This window comes from Cyprinodon tularosa, unplaced genomic scaffold (genome assembly GCF_016077235.1).
Source record: "Cyprinodon tularosa strain WSP-4 unplaced genomic scaffold, ASM1607723v1 ctg51, whole genome shotgun sequence".
Taxonomy (NCBI): Eukaryota; Metazoa; Chordata; class Actinopteri; order Cyprinodontiformes; family Cyprinodontidae; genus Cyprinodon; species Cyprinodon tularosa.
Window position 1 is genome coordinate 2,361,761 of NW_024039241.1, and position 18,111 is coordinate 2,379,871.

Below are 18,111 nucleotides of genomic sequence, written 5' to 3' on the forward strand. Positions count from 1 at the left end.
AAAAGTCGGAATTCTGTGAATAAAGTCAGAATTCTGAGAAAAAAAAGTCTGAATTCTGAGATTAACGTCAGAATTCTAGGATTAAAGTCAGAATTCTGAGGAAAAAAAAAGCCAGAATTCTGACTTTTTCCCCATATTAAACTGAAATAAATTTTAAACATCAGTTAGTTTAAAAAAAAAAAAATCCAGATGCCATAATCCTCTTCCGTCCTAGTCCAGTCAGAGACATTGGAAGTGAAAGGGATGGGATGGAGCAGCACTCTGCATCGTGGAGGGGCTGACACTGGATCACTCCTTTCCTTCCCTCCTGAGCGCACAGCGATCTGCTCCATAGTTGGAAACCTACGAGCCATCTTTCCAGATAAGATGTCAGAAATGTAAGAAGAGGCGAGTGCTGGGAATGTTTTGAGGAGTGTGGTCTCGTTGTGTGGCATTAGACGCGGAACGTGAACCTAAGTAGTTTATGATGATTGTAGGTTCCTGGGCTGTGATACGATTTGGATGAATTTATGGATCTGCGCATCTAAATTTCAGCATCTGATTTGTTTTTGGGGGGTATTTTGGGGTTTCTGGTTACCAAAGCCGATCTGCAGCCTGTGCGGTCATTTAGGTCTGGAAGGAGTATAATCTGGGCGGAGGGGGTTCTGCTGTGCGTCCTCACACGCTGGACTTCAGGTTTGGACTTGGACGAGCGATTGATTGCAGCAGTTCACAGCGACTATCTACATTTCCAAGCTTCGAGGGAGATGTGTCAGACTTTTTAAAAGAAGGGAGCTAATTGTTGGATGAAACAATGACAGTCTGCGACTTCAGCTGATTCCAGGGGAGCGCACGGATATCCAGAGGAGCGACACCTGATTCCTGCTCGATCCAAACGGCTCCAAAAGTGAAAGGCGCAAGTTTCAAAGCCTGGAATATAAGAATCCATGAGACGGATCAGACACAGGACCAAATAACGCAGAACTAAACCAGCAAGATGTTCAAACGGGGTAAGTCTCAAGTTTTGCTCCAGACTCAAGTCTCTCCATGGTATTTATTTATTTGTTTGATTGTTTATTTATTTATTTTTTCTTCTGTTGTGATGCGTCTACTCCTCGCGCTGGGGTCGTAACCACATCTTTAAATATCACACATTCACGAGGCTGCCCTGCAGACGTCTTTTTATAGACGTCGAGCATTTATGTGCATCTTTAATTTGCACATTATAGGCTCTGTGGGAATTAAATATTCATCTGCGTAAGGATTCGCTATGATGCGCTGTGTGATATTAATACAGCCGATGCCGCACTGCAGTTTATGAGTTATGCACGGCTATTTCTACCAGCATATTCTACATCATCTGTTTGCTAAATCTGCTGGAGATTGCTTTATTGTAGTTTTTTTCATCCAACGTGAAAAGAAGAGCTCTCCAAACTTTTAATATCCATAACCCCTTGATAGATTAACAGAAGACCACACTCTTACTTTTATTCTAGACTTAAGCCATATGAGCTGCATGGCTTTTTCCCCACAGCTCTAAAAGCTCTAATGAGAATGAAATACCTAGGCTACTACTTGCCCCCACTGCGCAATTATTGGAGTACTGAAATAAGTAAACTTCTTCTCATTTTTACTGTGTCTCCTTATAACACACGAGGCTACCTGGAGATCCTCAAACTCCACTTCATCAGAAACTGCTTTTAGTTTTCATGTACTAATGATGCAGAGTAATCTGCTCCTTTATTTTTTATGTACTCCAAGATTGAAGCTATATAAAAACAGCAAACCTTCCAGAATTCCTTACAGAGTGCCTTGAAACATTTTGTAAGGTATGGCATATTGTAGGTGGTTTTAATTAGGTTCCTAGAAATGGTCTGTGATTCCAGCTGCAAGAGCTTGGTCTTTGCTTTCTGTGTACATTAAAGATTGGAAATATTAACTCACTTTTCTTTGGGAAATATCTTAAGTTATTTTAATTTGGTACAGCGGGTAGCACTGCTGCCTTGCAGCATGGAGGTTCCTGGTGCGATTCCTGGCTCTCCCTGTGCATGCATGGGTTCTCTCTGGGTACTCCGGCTTCCTCCCGTGGTCCAAAAACTGGTTATGTTAGCTGACTTTCCTAAATTTTCCTTATGTGTGAGAATGGTTGTTTGTCCAGTTTGTTTCTGTATTGTGCTGCAATAGATTGGCTATAATGTGACAGAAAATGGATGGATGGATGGATGGATGATGGATGGATGGATGGATGGATGGATGGATGGATGGATGGATGGAGAGCTTTAGAGAAGAACAATCTTTTAAGTCTAGCCATGGGTTAGGAATTCGATTTACCAGAGGTAGGTAGGCCTAAATCTAGCTTCAGAAAGTAAAACTCTGCCAATTTTTTCTTCATCCTGTTTACTTAAACAGGTGATACAAGTAGTCTCAAACTGAAATCCTCAAGAGTTGGTGTCCTGCAGCATTTCTATGTTTCCTTTACTCTAAACTCCTGAATAAGATGGCTTAACTACCTCAGTGGGATGCAGTCCAGCTATGCAGAGCTCTGTAACTGAGCTCCTATTGGACTGAACCACAGTGAGTTTAAAACTGCAGGACAATAGCCCTCAAGGACGGGAGACCATCATTTTAAACACAGTCTATGCTGTGGAGCAGGAAATGCAAATGGTTGAAACTAATCTATGTTCAGGATTTTTACGTACTAAACCTGGCTTACCCTTCTCATGATTGAATTTAGGACTTTAAAGGGCTACTTTAATATATCAATTTAGAAGGAGAACTTCCACCCCAGTTTAAAGTATTTAGCAGCTGTGTTAAACTCCCCCCATCCATATTCCATTTTACTGTGGGGTTGGTGCTTTCAGTATGATGCGTAGCGTTCATTTTCCACCAAAATCAGCATTTGAAATGTTCAGAAAATTGAATCGAATCTATGTTCAACATGGCACGCTATGATTGAACAACAGCTTTCTTTTTTTGAACTCTTTCATAAAGAACAGGCTTGTGGAGTCATGGAGTCAATTTAGCCATCAACAGATTCTTTTACCTGAGTTTTACATTTCTGCAGAACTGCAGAAATGTAAAAAAAAAAGAAGGTGCCGAAAGAAGAAAAAAAACTGTATAAAACAAACTTGTAGGTAGAAGTCGGGTTAATTTGGGGAATTAGAAATAAAAGGGCTTAAATTCTATTCATGATACACTTTTAAAATTTTAATATATGAAATCAAAATGAAACCTTATCTCGTTTTCCTTCCACTCTACAGATGCCTTGTCTTCTACATGATATCAAAAGAAAATCATTTGCAGTTTTCTGCAGTAATGTGACAAATTGTAAAAGGAATGTAATCACTTTTGCAAGGCACTATCTACACAAAAGGCTACTTTAGTTTCCACATTTCTTTACTATTAAGAGTTTTTATATCTGGAAATGTCTTCAAACAGCAGAAATATTCTTTTCTGGAAGGACAGAAACATCAGAGAAAAGGGGAATAAAGAAGCACTGCAGGAGAAAGTAATTAATATATATTTTATTTAATATTAATCTAATAACATAGATTAAAATCACCAAGATATACATTAAAAAGTAATTCTGGGAAAGCAGAATGGCTGTAAACGCTGTGTCAATTTTTTTCTCTGTCAGTTTTAAAACAATCCTATATGCAAACATGTTTTCAGAAAATACCATGATTCTTTTTCAGGTTGGGAAAGTACACTTTCACTGTGCACAAAAACAGAACTGGTAAGATTAAGAGACAAAATAAATGAGAAAGGATTCAATGCATGGCTGATATATATGTTAGCAAACAAAAACAAAAAAACTACAATAAAACGTTATATGTTTCAGTTTTTCCCTCTTCACCATTTTTTTTCTATAATACAAAATGTTAGATAGCTCACTACAACAGTATTTCTACTGTTAACTGGTGGCTTGGTAAGAATAGAATCTTTCTTTCAGCCAGCTGACCAGCAGTGGACAGCAACATAAGGGAAGGTGGAGCACTGCATTGCTTCCTGCTCCATTAGAAAACTGGCAAGAGTCCAACTCTGCAACCTCTTTAGAAGTCTGCTAGGCACAATATACCATTTCTAAACTTTAAAATGGATATTACGTAATCATCAACAGTTCCCCACTGAGATGATCTCCCACAACACACGTTTATTTGTGTTTTGATCTCTAAATACAGAGCAGACAGGTGCAGGTCCAATTTGTATGCTTCATCTGTGCCCTGACCAAGGTTTTGTATGTAAATCAGCTATTTTACCTCCTGCAAAATCCAAGATGAATATAAATCTCTTAATTCAAAAGGAATTATTTCAAAATGCTGGTTTCATCCGTCTGCCAAAATGTGTTCTGTATGCCAAGGAGTATGAGTCTACAGGAGAGAAGCAGGAATGCGTCAGCTTTGGCAGGAACAACGCAGAACTTCTCTGGTGAATTTTTTTTTTTTTTTTGCACCTGAAATAACACATTTTAAAGGGAGCCAGGATGATGTATCATGAGCAGCAGCCGCTGTCACAGATCCGCCATTCACAAACATATTCAAGTAAAGTTTCATGTTGCAGCTCTTAGTAGGCTGTAGAAAGCTGTGCCTCCTATTTTGTTTTCTATAAAAATGTCTGAACTTATACACCAAGTATTTTAATTAAACGTTGCTTTGAGAACATTAGTGTGGTTGTACATATGATTCTACACAGATCTTTATTCATGTAGCCATGCAAACACACACGTCAGGTCAACTTCTGGCTTAGCTTCTATGGTCTGTGTCTGTTTCTTGCTTTTATAATCTCCATATATACTTCTTTTTCTCAAAGCCAGTCAGCCACAGACTGGGCACAGGGGATGATCTGTCAGAGCAGCTTTCAGACGGAAAGGACAAGATGTCCACTGAATTTACTATGCTGTGTCATGCTGTAATTATGGCTTCATGTTATTTAGGATTATTGCAAGGGGCTCAGCTAAAGCATTATTCTGCTAAGATACACCAGAAGAACAAGGAAACTGGCATAAACAGGTAGCTGATTTATGGGTTGAATAAACAACATTTCAATCAAACTGTGTGCATTTATTGCTTTGAAATTCTTGCAGTATTCTCCTGTTTTCAATGATAAACAAAGCTCCTAATAATCATATTCAAAAACATCATTTTGTTTGACCTAGTAATCGTATTTCTTCCTATTACCATAGGGGCAGGTTTCTTTCCACAAAAAAAAAAAAAGCTGAAATCCATTTGCCAAGGCTTAAAAAATCCTTAGCAGTGTCTTAGTCGACATAAAACCACCTCTATTTTTTATATACTTACATCATTATTGCATTGTGGTGCTCTTTTAAACAGAAACTGCTTCTTTCCCACTTCATGGTACATGAAGATGAATTTCAGCAGTGAAACAAAGAACTGGGTTGCATTAGGCCCTAAAACCAGAAACTTACAGCAGCCAAAGAGCTTTCTAGTCTAGATTCTGCAAAATCTGGCATAGAGCAAAGAGAATATCATTTAAAATTATCCTTAAATTTTGAATATGACATGAATTAAAGACTTTTGTTTTTCTGAACTTTTAAATGAATTGCACATGGAAAAACAAACATGCATCTGATGAATTTTCTTTATATGATGCACTTTTTTTAGTTAAAAAAGAATAATATAAAGGTTAGACATGCACACCTTGGTGAATAAATTGTTATGATCTTGCAATTAGTCAGCAAGCAAGACCTCAAGGTGAATCAGAATATTTCAGTAAAAGTCTCATCTTTGCATAGATAAGCTGGTGGGCTAATAACACATACAAGTGCAAATGTTCTTATCTTTTAAAATGTAAATAAATAAACATGAAATTTAGATCTGTGTAATTGAGTCTATAATATGGGTATACAGGCCACTGCAAAATAAGGACTTCCTAGAGATCATCAATTAGCAGTAATGTTTGTTTTTTTGCAAGTGTCAGGCTTCCAGTGTAGGATTTACTTGAATAAACATGTGCTCAAAAATATTCTAATAAGAAATTTTACTAGAGCGTGGCTCAAAACGATCAAACAACCTCCAGGTTGTCAAAGCTCTATGTTTAAAAACAGCAAAATATATCAATTATAACTAGCTGAAATATTTAAATCTAGCATCATATATTTTGTATTCAACAGTCATTCTATTCCTTAATTTCCCACCTAAAGCGATTTAAGATAATGCAAAGATAATTACTTGTAGTGATTACAACAAATTTGAAAGCAGCTGTTAATTGAAGTGTTAACTACAGGAAAATGGAAATTTCTTATATTTTACACATACTTGCAAACAGGATTAGAGGGTTTTTCATTAATGATTTTAGCAAAGCAAATACACCAAAAGAGAAACACCTATAAAAAAAATAAGACCATCTCTGAGTCTCAAGCTTGATTTCCATTAATTTCTTTTTTAACACAGTTATGGTACACTATATAATCATTTAATACTCTGGTAATAATACATAAGCAAAATATGGACATCATTAAAGCCAATATTTGCCTTTTGTTAACAGCTGACATGTATGTTTCCCCAATGGGGACACAGACAGTCGTCTCAGGAAACCTAATAATTCTAAATGTTTACACAATTTAGCACAAGAGTAATACAAGACCCATCTGTCACTGCTTGTGGCAAACTTTCAGCCATCATAAAGGCCTGGAGAGACTTGTGCTTGAGGAGAAAAGATTCCTTGCTCATTTTATCGCCAGCCTAATCCTTTCAGAGCCTCAGAATGTGCCATCACTCCTTGTCAGCTCTGCACTGTCGAACTTCCCAACGTTAACTCGGGTTTATGTGCAAGAAAGAGGGCCAACAACTGAGTTCGAGAGGAGAGGAGGTTTGAAAAGGAGCGGAGAGAGGATAATGTAGAGGGGAGCAAAAATATAAACCTCAAAGTGATCCCTTTAAATCTTTCTAAGCCGCCTGGAAAAATAGAAAGTAAATCTGAGCAGAAAGTTGACGTTTCTTCTCTAGTCTGACACTTGTTTAGAAGTGCAAATTTAAAAAAAACCTTTCTACCCTTCGGTTGAAAATGGTAATCAAAACATCAAGTAGATTCATGGAGGTGAAAAACATGGGCCCAAAAAAAAAAAAAGCTTTATTTTTTTTGGTGGAGCTTTGATGCAGTAGGATGGAGAGAAAATGCACTAGAGTAACTGACTGATTGGTATTCCAGAGATCAGTCTTAGAAAACAGAGTCTAAGATAATTGACAGAGAAACAATCATCGGATAGCTGAGTCACATTTATTAGACAGCCAGACAGTGCACCTCAGCTCCTGTCAGTGAATTCAAAATGTCTCATTTAGACAAAGGAGATTCTTGATACCCGAAAGCCATTTATTTAGCACACAATACTCAAGAGTGTTTCTGTGGGAGATAGTGTCACTTTCTGGTCATATTTCTCCTAACAGAAGATGACATATAATTAGTAGGTATGTGAGTTAGAATGTATGCCTTTGTAGTAGGCATCAGTTACTGTTGTGAGTGTCCTGTTGAACTAAGCGATTTCATAATTCCCTCTGTCTTAGTAATGGGGCCTGAAAAAATTTGTTATAATTAAATCCATGCAACATTTTTTTTTTTTTATAAGTCAAGGGTTAAAATATCTAAAAGTGAGCAAAAAAAGTATTTTTGCAGCATGGACAAAATAAAATCACCAGATACACCTGACATTTTTCTTTCTCTTTATTGTGGAAATGAGATGCAAGGATGGCCATTAGTGGATGATAATGAGGTGAAGGAGACAAACAACCTAAGCCCCATTGGTTTTTCTAATATCAATAATTAATTTGTGATTAAGTGGCTAATTGGAGTTTAAAGGTCAATGTCAACTGGAATGCCATGAATCCTTAGGAGGCAGAAAGGAGGATGGGAAGAGGCAAGGGGAAGACGGTCCAGGAGACTGTTGACAGTAATCCCAGGTGCTCTCTTGTTACAGTGACAGCTCTACCCCATCTTGAGGTTTCCTCCCTGGGCGACGTTGCCTTTGTGTGCTGAGGCCAGCAGTTCAGTCAGAGCAGCACCTGTGCCGCTACCCTTTTGGCATTGAGAACATAAAGTGGAAAATCCTTCAAAAAGGTATAAAACTGGATTATTTTAGAGCTGCGCCAATTAAGCTGTCAAATCCAGGAACTTTTATCATTTGATACACTATTTTAAGTCAGGAATCACAAGCATTTTAGGGACATGTGGTGAAGGAGGAATGCAGAATATAGTGATTTTCAAACTTTTCCCAATATTTTTGTGACTTGCATTCTATCATGTGCAATATATTAAAATGAAAATAATTTTTAGGCTAAATAAAAAAATCGAAAAAATAAAAGAAAAGGCCCGGACAGGGTTGCACATTTGTAAAATTCCTTAAACTAACACTTGATTTACTCTTAGCAATGTCTCCTTGGGTAGACAACTATCAGTTGTGTTTTTTGCCAAATGTGCCTTCTAGAAATTCTCCAATGATTGTCAGGAGAAATTTGTTGATGTTTTCTTTACAGACAGACCTTCAGTCTTATTTTCTGGCCTGGCCTTTCTAAAATTTCTTTCGACAAAAGCATTCTTATGTTGTTTTGGGTGTGTTTGGATTCACTGTTATGTTCAACTGTGAATCCTCTTGTTGCTTTAAAGGAGATTGATATTAGGAACTATTCATAACTTCATCCACCATGACAAAAAGGCCACTTCCATTTAAAAATAAACTAAGCACATTACATGATCAAGATTTGGGAAAATATAGGTAGAATTAGCGTTTTTTTTTTTTTCTTTTTGAAGAAATGTCAACTGCCTTCCCGTCACATATCTTTATAAAAACATCCCGAGTTGTTTCATTAGTGTGGTAACTAGAGCCACGGTTTTAACAATAACGACAAAAAAACGAAAGGTGGTACAGTATGTATATGACTGAGTTAAAGTTACGTAAATAATATAAGGCTTTTACACACAGTCAAACCAGGACAGTTTAACTACTGTGGATTCGGGTAGCAGAAATTTGTATGTAAATTTCAAGTATGGTTATGTTGCCTAATCTCTCCGATTCGTAATCAGATGTGATAACAGCGCTCATGCAACAGTCCATATAAAAAAGAAAGTGTCTGAAATAAATCTTACAATCTCACTGTGAGAAATATCTCGCTCTCAAAAGAAATCTGATAAATCGGTTTAAATCCTTTTTTTTTTTTTTTTTTTTAACCATGGTTTGAACTAAGGCGTCCTTATCAAGCCAAAAAATTTATTTTTAGTTTTTTTGCCACACCACTCTCAAAAAGCCCTTGCCTTGGACAGGACTCTGTTGCAGAAAAGCATCTCAGTGGATCATCAGAGACATTCAAAATGTTGATTCATTCTTACATATACAATAATTAAAACGGTTGCATTTTGAAATTTTATTTTTCTATTTTCTGTTTATGTATGTTTACAACTTAATTTACTTTACATAAATGTGACCAAGGTCTGATGGTTGGTGGCTGGACTTCAACCCATATCTGAAGTTGTCAGTAAGTTTATGGAAACGTAGCTTCTACAGTGCCAAGTAGATCAGTTTAATTGTTTGATGGGCTTAGATCTAAAAAAAAGTCTAGAATTTTATCCTTGGTGTCTACCCTTTAGAAACCACTTTGTTTGCCCTAAGTCTGAATATTTTTGTAATTATTTCATTCAGCTGGTGACTCTATGCTATTTCCTGTATTAAACATTTTCTTATGTCTCTAAGCAATAAATATAAAAAAGGTGGTCATAGTTTGAATCTGTAAGCCAAAGCCAAAGAATGGCATTAAAGGTAACATTTGTATGTGGTTTTAATTTTCTGATTGTAATTGGGATTTTATTGCAACTACTAGTTCAAAGGGTGCGCTAGATTGTAGCTTGTTTCTAGCATGCAGGCTCCAGACTCCTGCAGTGATTTATTGCTTATTGTTACTCAGATTATCCCCGCTCCGTAGCCACACCCCAATCTGAGCTTGTTAATTTTAAGGTGTTAACAATGGGTAATTCAGCCTCCTGAGTTTGCACATTTAATTATGTTTTTGAATAATTTTGGAATTATTTTTTATGGAATTTACAAATCATTGAGATGAGAATGAGATAATTGTAAGAAACAACCTTATCCTTTTGTAGTCCTGTCTCTGGCTGTGCATTTCCCCTCACCTTTTGCTCCACCAGATCTGGTCTCGTCATTCTTGGTGTTAATGAGACGTGTTACTGTCATCCTCACTTCTGGGCTCCGTTCTTGTAATATCTGGCCTGACTTTGTTCCAGATAATGCTATCTGTGCCTATAAGTCTGTCATGACTGTGGTTGACTTTCAGGGAACAGAGTGCCTGTAGATGTTGCAATCCAGAATTACTGTTCCTCTCTCTGGCTTCCCGCTCTAGTATGGCCGAGTAACATAAATAAAGTTGGTGTATCATCTTGATACCATTCTGTGTGGTCTGGCTAATTTTGTTCATTTGAATTTATCCGTCCCTCAAGAGCCAAATAAGGCATATCATGTCAGAAAATAGAGTATTAAAGTGTAAAACATTTTATCAAAAGTAAAATCAAACCTGCATCATCAAAACTTTAAAGTCTTGATGATGCCAAAGGGAAGTACAATACAGTATAAAGACTATTTTGCAACTCCTGACCTATCAAAACTTAGACAAAATACTTCTTTACTTCTGAATATTTATTTATATAAAACATGATAAAATATACATTTCATTCCTTAATCAGAGAATGAAAAGAGTATGATACAGTACAACCCTCAATCTACCAAAACAAGGTGAGCTAACTGAACTGAAAACCCTAATAGGAGAGACTTAATCAGGGAAGCAGCTAGATTGTAATGATAACTGAAAATGCTGCAGTGATCCACAGCTCAAGTGATAGCTATCAGAGATGCTCTTTACAAATCAAGCTTATAACGTGGACTGGTGTGAAATAAAAACACCCTACAAAGACATTCATAAGGAAGTCCTCTTTGTAATTCGGCACAAGCAATGTAAGAGACAGCTAACATGTTAAGGAAGGTGCTATATTAGATGAGACCAATGCCAAAATGCTATGTCTGCTGAAAAACTAACCTTGCACGTCACCACGAACACACACACACATCGGCATACCCCCTCATACACACACATCCATTTAAAAGGGAGAGCTTCAAAAGAGCAAGAGGATTTTCTATAGAATCCAAAAAGGATGAGGAGTGGAATGAATAAATAAAAGGCAGAGCTCAAAAAAAGATGCTGTTGTAGTAACTACGGAATATAGGCCAAGGTCTTTCAAATCACCAAACATTTTCTTTGCAAATCCATGACAATTGTCTTAGAGTTGTAATCATTTTACAAGCTGACACAATTTCTACCATGTTTTAACCTTATTACAGCCTGTATATAAGTGAGATAAGAATGAACTGAAATTATGAGTTTCAATTTACTCTCATTTTTTTTCATATCTCCTTAAATCTGAGTCTAAAATATCCCGCTGTGTTTGTAGCCACCTTCATCAAATTGAAATCTATTTCTGGAGCACGAAAGGGACCTCTCACACTCTGCCTACTTGTGTATTTTTTGGGACTCGAATTAGACTGAAGTCCTTGACATTTTCTTTTGTGTTTTTTTTCTTTTCTAACAAACATTGTTCATCAACCTTGGCTTTCACTCACGAAAACCATTCAAGACCTTTCATTAAGACTTTACATCATAAAAAATACTGGCCATTAAGCTCACAATAGGGTTGCAAGGTGCTGTTTTGTTTGGGGGAGATAAGCTTTAATTATTCTACTATTCTTGTAAGAGCACATAGCCCATGGTGCTTTCAAATAAAGTAGATTTTGACAAATAGTGCAAGTTTAAAATGTCTCACTACTTTGCTGCATTGGATCTCCAGCATCCTTAATTGATGTTGTGGGGCCTTTTTATTATCTCATTTTTGGCAAGAGGTTGCACTAGAAGTGCTATGCTTAAAGATGAAGGACTTAAAACGGTGTAGAGAGATGATGAAATGGAGAGTCCTATTTTAAATTCAAACCACCTTGAGTTAGTCGGATTTCTTTTGTGCATTATAACAAAGCTTTTTATTATGCTCCCTCAGATTTGTCATTTTTCTTTATTTTTCTTCTGCTAAATCTCCTCTCAGATCATCTTTTTTGTGGTGATCACTGAGATTTTGCCCATCCATGTGTGCATCATAGGTGGAAATGACTTGAAATGGATATGATATAGGGGTGGGTATTGCCAAAGAAGTCATGATTCGAATTATGATTCACATGCCACGATGCAATTCTATCACGAGGCATCACGATACTTGAAATATTGCGATGCATCGCGATGAATTGCAAATATTTTTTCACTGAACACTGTTAGAAAAAAAAAGCAGCCATTACCAGTGGCTGACTGGCTGTGTATGATCTGGAAAGTGTCTTTAAGTAATACATAACTGAAAACAACTGAATTCATGTATTCATGCTGTATTTATTGAAACGGCTTTTGAAGGTACTGCCATGAAATGGACACAAATATTACTGGAGTGGAAACACTGACAAGTGTTTAGAATTTATAAAACTTAAAATAACAAAATAAGGATAATCAGTGGTCCTTTATGGTTAATTGTCTGTACTTATATAGCGCTTTTTCAAGTTAGGAGACTTGACCAAAGCGCTTTACACTACATTCATTCACCCATACACTGATGGTGGCAAGGTATATGGTAGCCACAGCTGCTCTTGGACTCACTGACAGAAGCAAGACTGCCGTACACTGGAGCCACCGGGCCCTCTGATCACCATCAGTAGACAATGCAGGTGAAGTGTCTTGCCCAAGGACACAACGACACTGAAAGTCAGAGGCGGTGCTTGAACCGTCAATCCTTCGGTTTCAGGGCAGACTTCTACATCTGACGCCACTTTCGCCCCTCTTTTAAACCAATAAAATGAAAACATTCAAATTTACGACACTTCTCCTTTTGTAAATAACATGCATCATATCAATTTTGTTTTTACCTTTTTTGTTTTTAAAGCCAAAATGCATCAAAACATCTGACTTGAAATTTGATGGAGCCGAGCAAATTTTCTCAGTCCCCTTCATGTTTTGTTTATGAATGACTTGTCCAGTATTCCATAGCTGGAAATGCTTGTGACACAATGCAGCGTGCGTCAACACATCTGCAGCGACATCTACTGGACTGGAAGTTGTATTCCACTTGTTTTTTGGCTGATGTGCGCCAACCATTCATTTATTTTATCTATTCCTTTTTTAAATTAAGAATCGATACTTAGCATCAAGAATCGATGCAGTAGATCACAAAAATTAGAATCGCGATGCATTGTCATGACTATTATTTTGCACACAACTAATATGATATATATAAAACATTAAAGTTTAAAGTTTCAGCACAGATTCTCTGTTATATGTGATTGTCGAACTTGCTTGTGTGATTTTAACACATAAATATTAAACCATACCTATGTTGCTCTTTGCATTTTCCCCTTCAACTGTACAACTGTACAGGAACCCCCCATCCTAACTCTTTTACCGCTTCTAACTGGCTTTTTTTTTTTTTTATCTATCCATTTTTCCATCAAATCTGTTCATCTTTTCTGTCCTTGCTTTAAGAAAGAATACTCTTACTTCAACCTTAGGGTGTTCTATTAAACGCTATTAAAAAAAATTGGACATCTTTCAACATTTGTTATCTTTCAGAATAACCTTTCACTGAAAGTAGAGGTGCAAGTCCTCTGTTGAAGAAAGGTGTCTGGACAGCATGATGCTCTTACAATTACATTTTACAATGAAGAAAATACATATCATATATTCATATTATTCCTAGCATTTTGTATGTTACTCAAACATTTAATCTAAAAGGGCAACTTCCTCCAGGTTACATTCTCCATAACATGGCTTGCCTCAAACTTCTTAAGGCTCTTTATTAATGATGGCTTTCCTTCTGTAGACCCTCCATTATACAGGGAAAAATAAATAAAGTTGTGTTAGGATTATTTTTAATTGATGATGTGTGAGTCTGTTAAACCCTTATGATACCTGCCTGTTACATGTCAAAATGAGTGTCTCCCCAACTAGTTTATCTAATTAATTTCTCTGTCTGGATAAAAGTCATCTTCATTATGTACGTGGTAAAGACTTTGGATGAGGGCGGTGTCCTTGATCTAAAAACATAGTGTCATGTTTTGATAAGGCTGTAGCCATTGATGTCTCCTAATTTACAAATGTGTAAATTTGTAATCCTAAATTACAAATAATGATGTGATGATGTGACAGACTGGAGTTCTATAAAATGTGCTGCCATCTATAACCCTAAGCAAATTCTCTGGTCTGAGAAAGATTTCAATTTCTATATGTTGTCATGTCTCATGGTTATTTAATACATATACATTATGAAGTGTTAATTAAAGAGTTTGTCCTGAGTGATCTCTTCTCAGGAAAGAATCGGACAGAGACAGGTGTAAACACAGAGCTTTCCTTTACAGTCCATTTAGTAAAATCCAAAAAATTCATTCATTTAGGGTCACATGTAAATTCTTTATGCTGAGATTCCTCCACCTGAGCTGTCTATCTCTGCAGCTCCCTCATGCTGCCTCTTATGATGAACGCCCTTACATGCTTGATGGTTTAAAATGCCTTCCATGAGATAGACAGATAGCTTTGTATTTAGGATGGTATTTATTCAGCAATGATCTCTAACAAACTGCTGGGACCTTCACAAAATAGCTGCATTCATCTGAGGAAAAAGGAGGAAACAGAAATGATTTTCAGATTCTAATGTTGAAAAAAGTAAAACTATCATTCGTTATCTTCTAGTTTTAATTTTGTTTAACTTTAAATTTGGCTTTCAAACCAAATAAAGCAAAATTAGATATGCATAAAATTTCCCACAAACTGACAATATGTGGAAGAGTTTATGGGATGTCAATTCAGTATGTTTCAATGATATGTTTAGGGGAAGGCAGTTTGTATGAACATTAGATTTCTTCCTTTTTTAAACTTTAAAGCTTAGAAAAAAGGGAAAGCTTGAAGCTTTGTTTATGAGGTTTCCATCCATCTGGCATGGTTGGCAAGGGACCTTGAAGGAGAAAGCTCTCTCCTGCATTTCTTGCAGTCAAAAAAAGAAAAAGCAAGGAAAAAAGATGTCAAACTAATAGATAGTCACTACCATCTATGCTGTGTCTCATAGATGCAGCTTCTAGTCAAAGCCTCAATCACAAACTGCTCAATTCCCATGGGAGGCTGAGAAACACAGAGATGCCACAGTCTGACAAGGAACACTGCCACGGCTCTGCCCCAGCACCCCAGTATAAGATCACTGTCAAGACCATGTGTGCACCTCTGACAGCTCCAACTCTTACTTAAACTACAAGTGTCTTTATTCCCCAGATGGCCAGGAAAAGCCGCAAGTTTGCTTTCAACATTCACGCTAATATGTCCCTAGTCCCAACGCACAGACCTGCTTGATGTGAAAGTGTATTCTAGAAATGGAACGCAATATATAGAGGGTAAATATAGCAGATGTCATCTGGTGCCAGCTCTCCAGTGAAACAATAAACACAGTTTGCTGCTGGAATATGGTCTTGTTTTATCACTGAGTTGGTATTGCATAAGATTTATGAACTGCCACGGAGGCAAAGATTCCATGCAGCCGGGATTGATGGCGTTTCGTACAAAAAAATGTGTCTGGCTAGGACATTAACTCAGCAGATTTGTCCGCGTCTTCACAAGTACAGCCTTGTCAATTATTCAAAGGAGCAAAACAAAAGCCCAGAAAAGTCAGCACACTGTGTATAAACCTCATTTACACATCTTTATTACCAGAAGGCTTCTCATGTGTTTAGACCATAATAGAACATGGTTGTGTTTGTTTGCTAATTCACACTCTAACCACCATTGGTTTCTATAATTCCTCAAAGACAAAGGCCTCAATGGATGTAAAAAGATGGTAGAAAGGGTAGTTGCTTACTGTACAGGTAGCCAGAGAAAAGCTGACATCTTTGTGGTGCCTGAGAGATACACAGAGAAGGACAGGAATTAGGCCCTTTCAAGGCTCTAATAGGAGAAGCAGGTTCACTGTGTCAGGGCTAGTCCCTTCAGTGATGGATAGGGAAGTTAAGAATCGCTATGAGTTAGATAGCTCAGTGTGCAGCATCCTCTGGTGCCGTTTTCCACTCAAAGGTCTTTTATAGCCACCCAATCTCATACTTGATGATAGAAAATTATAACAGAGAACTTTGCTCCTGTGGTACATTTTGACATGTTTTATGTTGCAATACAGGTACTCTTCAAATGAATGTAGGACGGTCACAAAGGTGCTTCTAATTCTGTTGCAAAGTGTATTTCTTTGTATAATAATTGAGATTTTTGCCCTATTTTTGTCAATCTTCAAGATTAAACGAGGCCTAAAGGTTGATGCATTGACTAAATGAAATAGAATACATATGAAAAAAGTAGCAATATTTACATTTCATTTGAATTGTTGTTTCAGCAATCTTTACAAACTACAAAGTTTATTAATATTTGTTTTAAAACCTTGTGTTGAACAAGAACCAAACACTACTTATTAGATAAAGTTGTTTTATTACTGAATGTTGAAACACAAATGAAGCATTTCATTATTTCAGATTTTTATGACTTTATGCAAACTTATTAAATGTTCCAAACCGGCAGAGAATAGGTCTGTTTATTGTGTTCTTTACTTAAACAGTTAGGGATGTTTTTGGTCTTGCATAAGTAAATATGAATAAACATTCTACTTAATTGTTGCACTTTGATCCCCTTACCTCAGTTATATTTATATTAACAACGAGGACAATTTCAAAGTTAGTCTTAAAGTAATCAAACAATGTCTGTATTTATTGCTATGTCAGCTGCAGAACTGTTACTGTATATCTGAACAAAACGTTGAGAGAGGCATGGTAGGGGCAGGACAGACATTAGAATCTAACAATAATTTAGTTAAAGTTTCTGTTTTTAGTAGGGTGAAAATTTCTTGCAAAATATTTCTATAGTGAACAATCATTTACTGTTTGTTAGCACTGGTGATGCTACACTGTATTTTTCTATGCATGATAGAAAAAAATCAGATTGGCAAACTTAGTAAACAATAAGTTTACTGATTTAGAAAAAAAGGGAAACATGAAATGGTGGAATTTTTATTGCTTCGAACTTCCATAATAGTTTCATATTGTTGGTATTTCTAACTGAAGCATCTGCCACTCAGGTCTTGTATTAATTTCTTCCAACAGGCTGTCAGCAATTTCAAATTTCACATTTTACCATATATGAATGTCAAAACAAGAGGACTGTGTGTATTCCAGTTACGGTAGCTTTCCTTTTTCTGCCACTGACATCATGTTGTGGATATCCAATTTTATTTGCTTTATTGATACTGGGAAAATCCCTTTCACTTTAAATGTTTGGAAAAAAAAGAGAGACATTATTTATGATTACTTCTCCATAGTCTGTTAAATGTCAGGTTTTCACAACAATTGATATTAGTATCTTTAAATTATAAATGCCCAGTCCAATAAAAAAAATAATAAATGCATACATTTTACTGTTGACAAAATTTGATTTTGAGAAAAACAGGACCAGCTGGAACTTTTTTAAAGAATGGGAAAATTGTTTCAATATAATTGGAATATTTCATAAACTCACACGCTGACAGGGAGTCAGAGAAATAGTTTGTGACACAATGGAGAACATCATATCTGAAAAGGTACGTTATTGCTTATTGGTCCTCTGCTATGATGCATAATTGTTACAGCAGAGATTGTGCACATAGCTTCAGATTTTTGTAGTAAAGCGAACGGCGACAGATTCTTTTACCGCTCATTTATGAAAATATTTATGTTCCCATCAACTGCATGTTCAAGGTCTACACATGCAGCCTGCTTTGTAGCTGTAGCCTTGAGATATATTCATGTCGCTCAAGACAACAATGGTGATGGATGATGACTGATGATGGGAAGACAGATGAGGTTTCTGCTTCATACTCTTCATGTTATGATCCTTGGGTGTTTTGGTTTCCATGTGTTTTGATTGCTTCAGAGTCCCTATTGTTTTCAAAAGGTCTTGCCATATTCTACTTTTCTGTATTTTAGTTCAAAACATGACAACTGATTGATCCTTTTGTATATTTTCTCTAAATCAAAAGATATTT

General features: G+C 36.5%; 1 protein-coding gene across 1 annotated transcript in view; it reads left to right on the plus strand.

The window, feature by feature from the left end:
* Positions 1 to 220: 220 nt before the first annotated feature.
* rtn4rl1b (reticulon 4 receptor-like 1b) overlaps positions 221 to 18,111 on the plus strand; it is a 241,115-nt gene continuing 223,224 nt past the window's right edge. Inside the window, exon 1 of the mRNA XM_038303440.1 lies at positions 221 to 989. Within this exon, the coding sequence (XP_038159368.1) occupies positions 977 to 989 (13 nt within the window). The 5' untranslated portion in view covers positions 221 to 976. The remainder of the gene's footprint in view (positions 990 to 18,111) is intronic.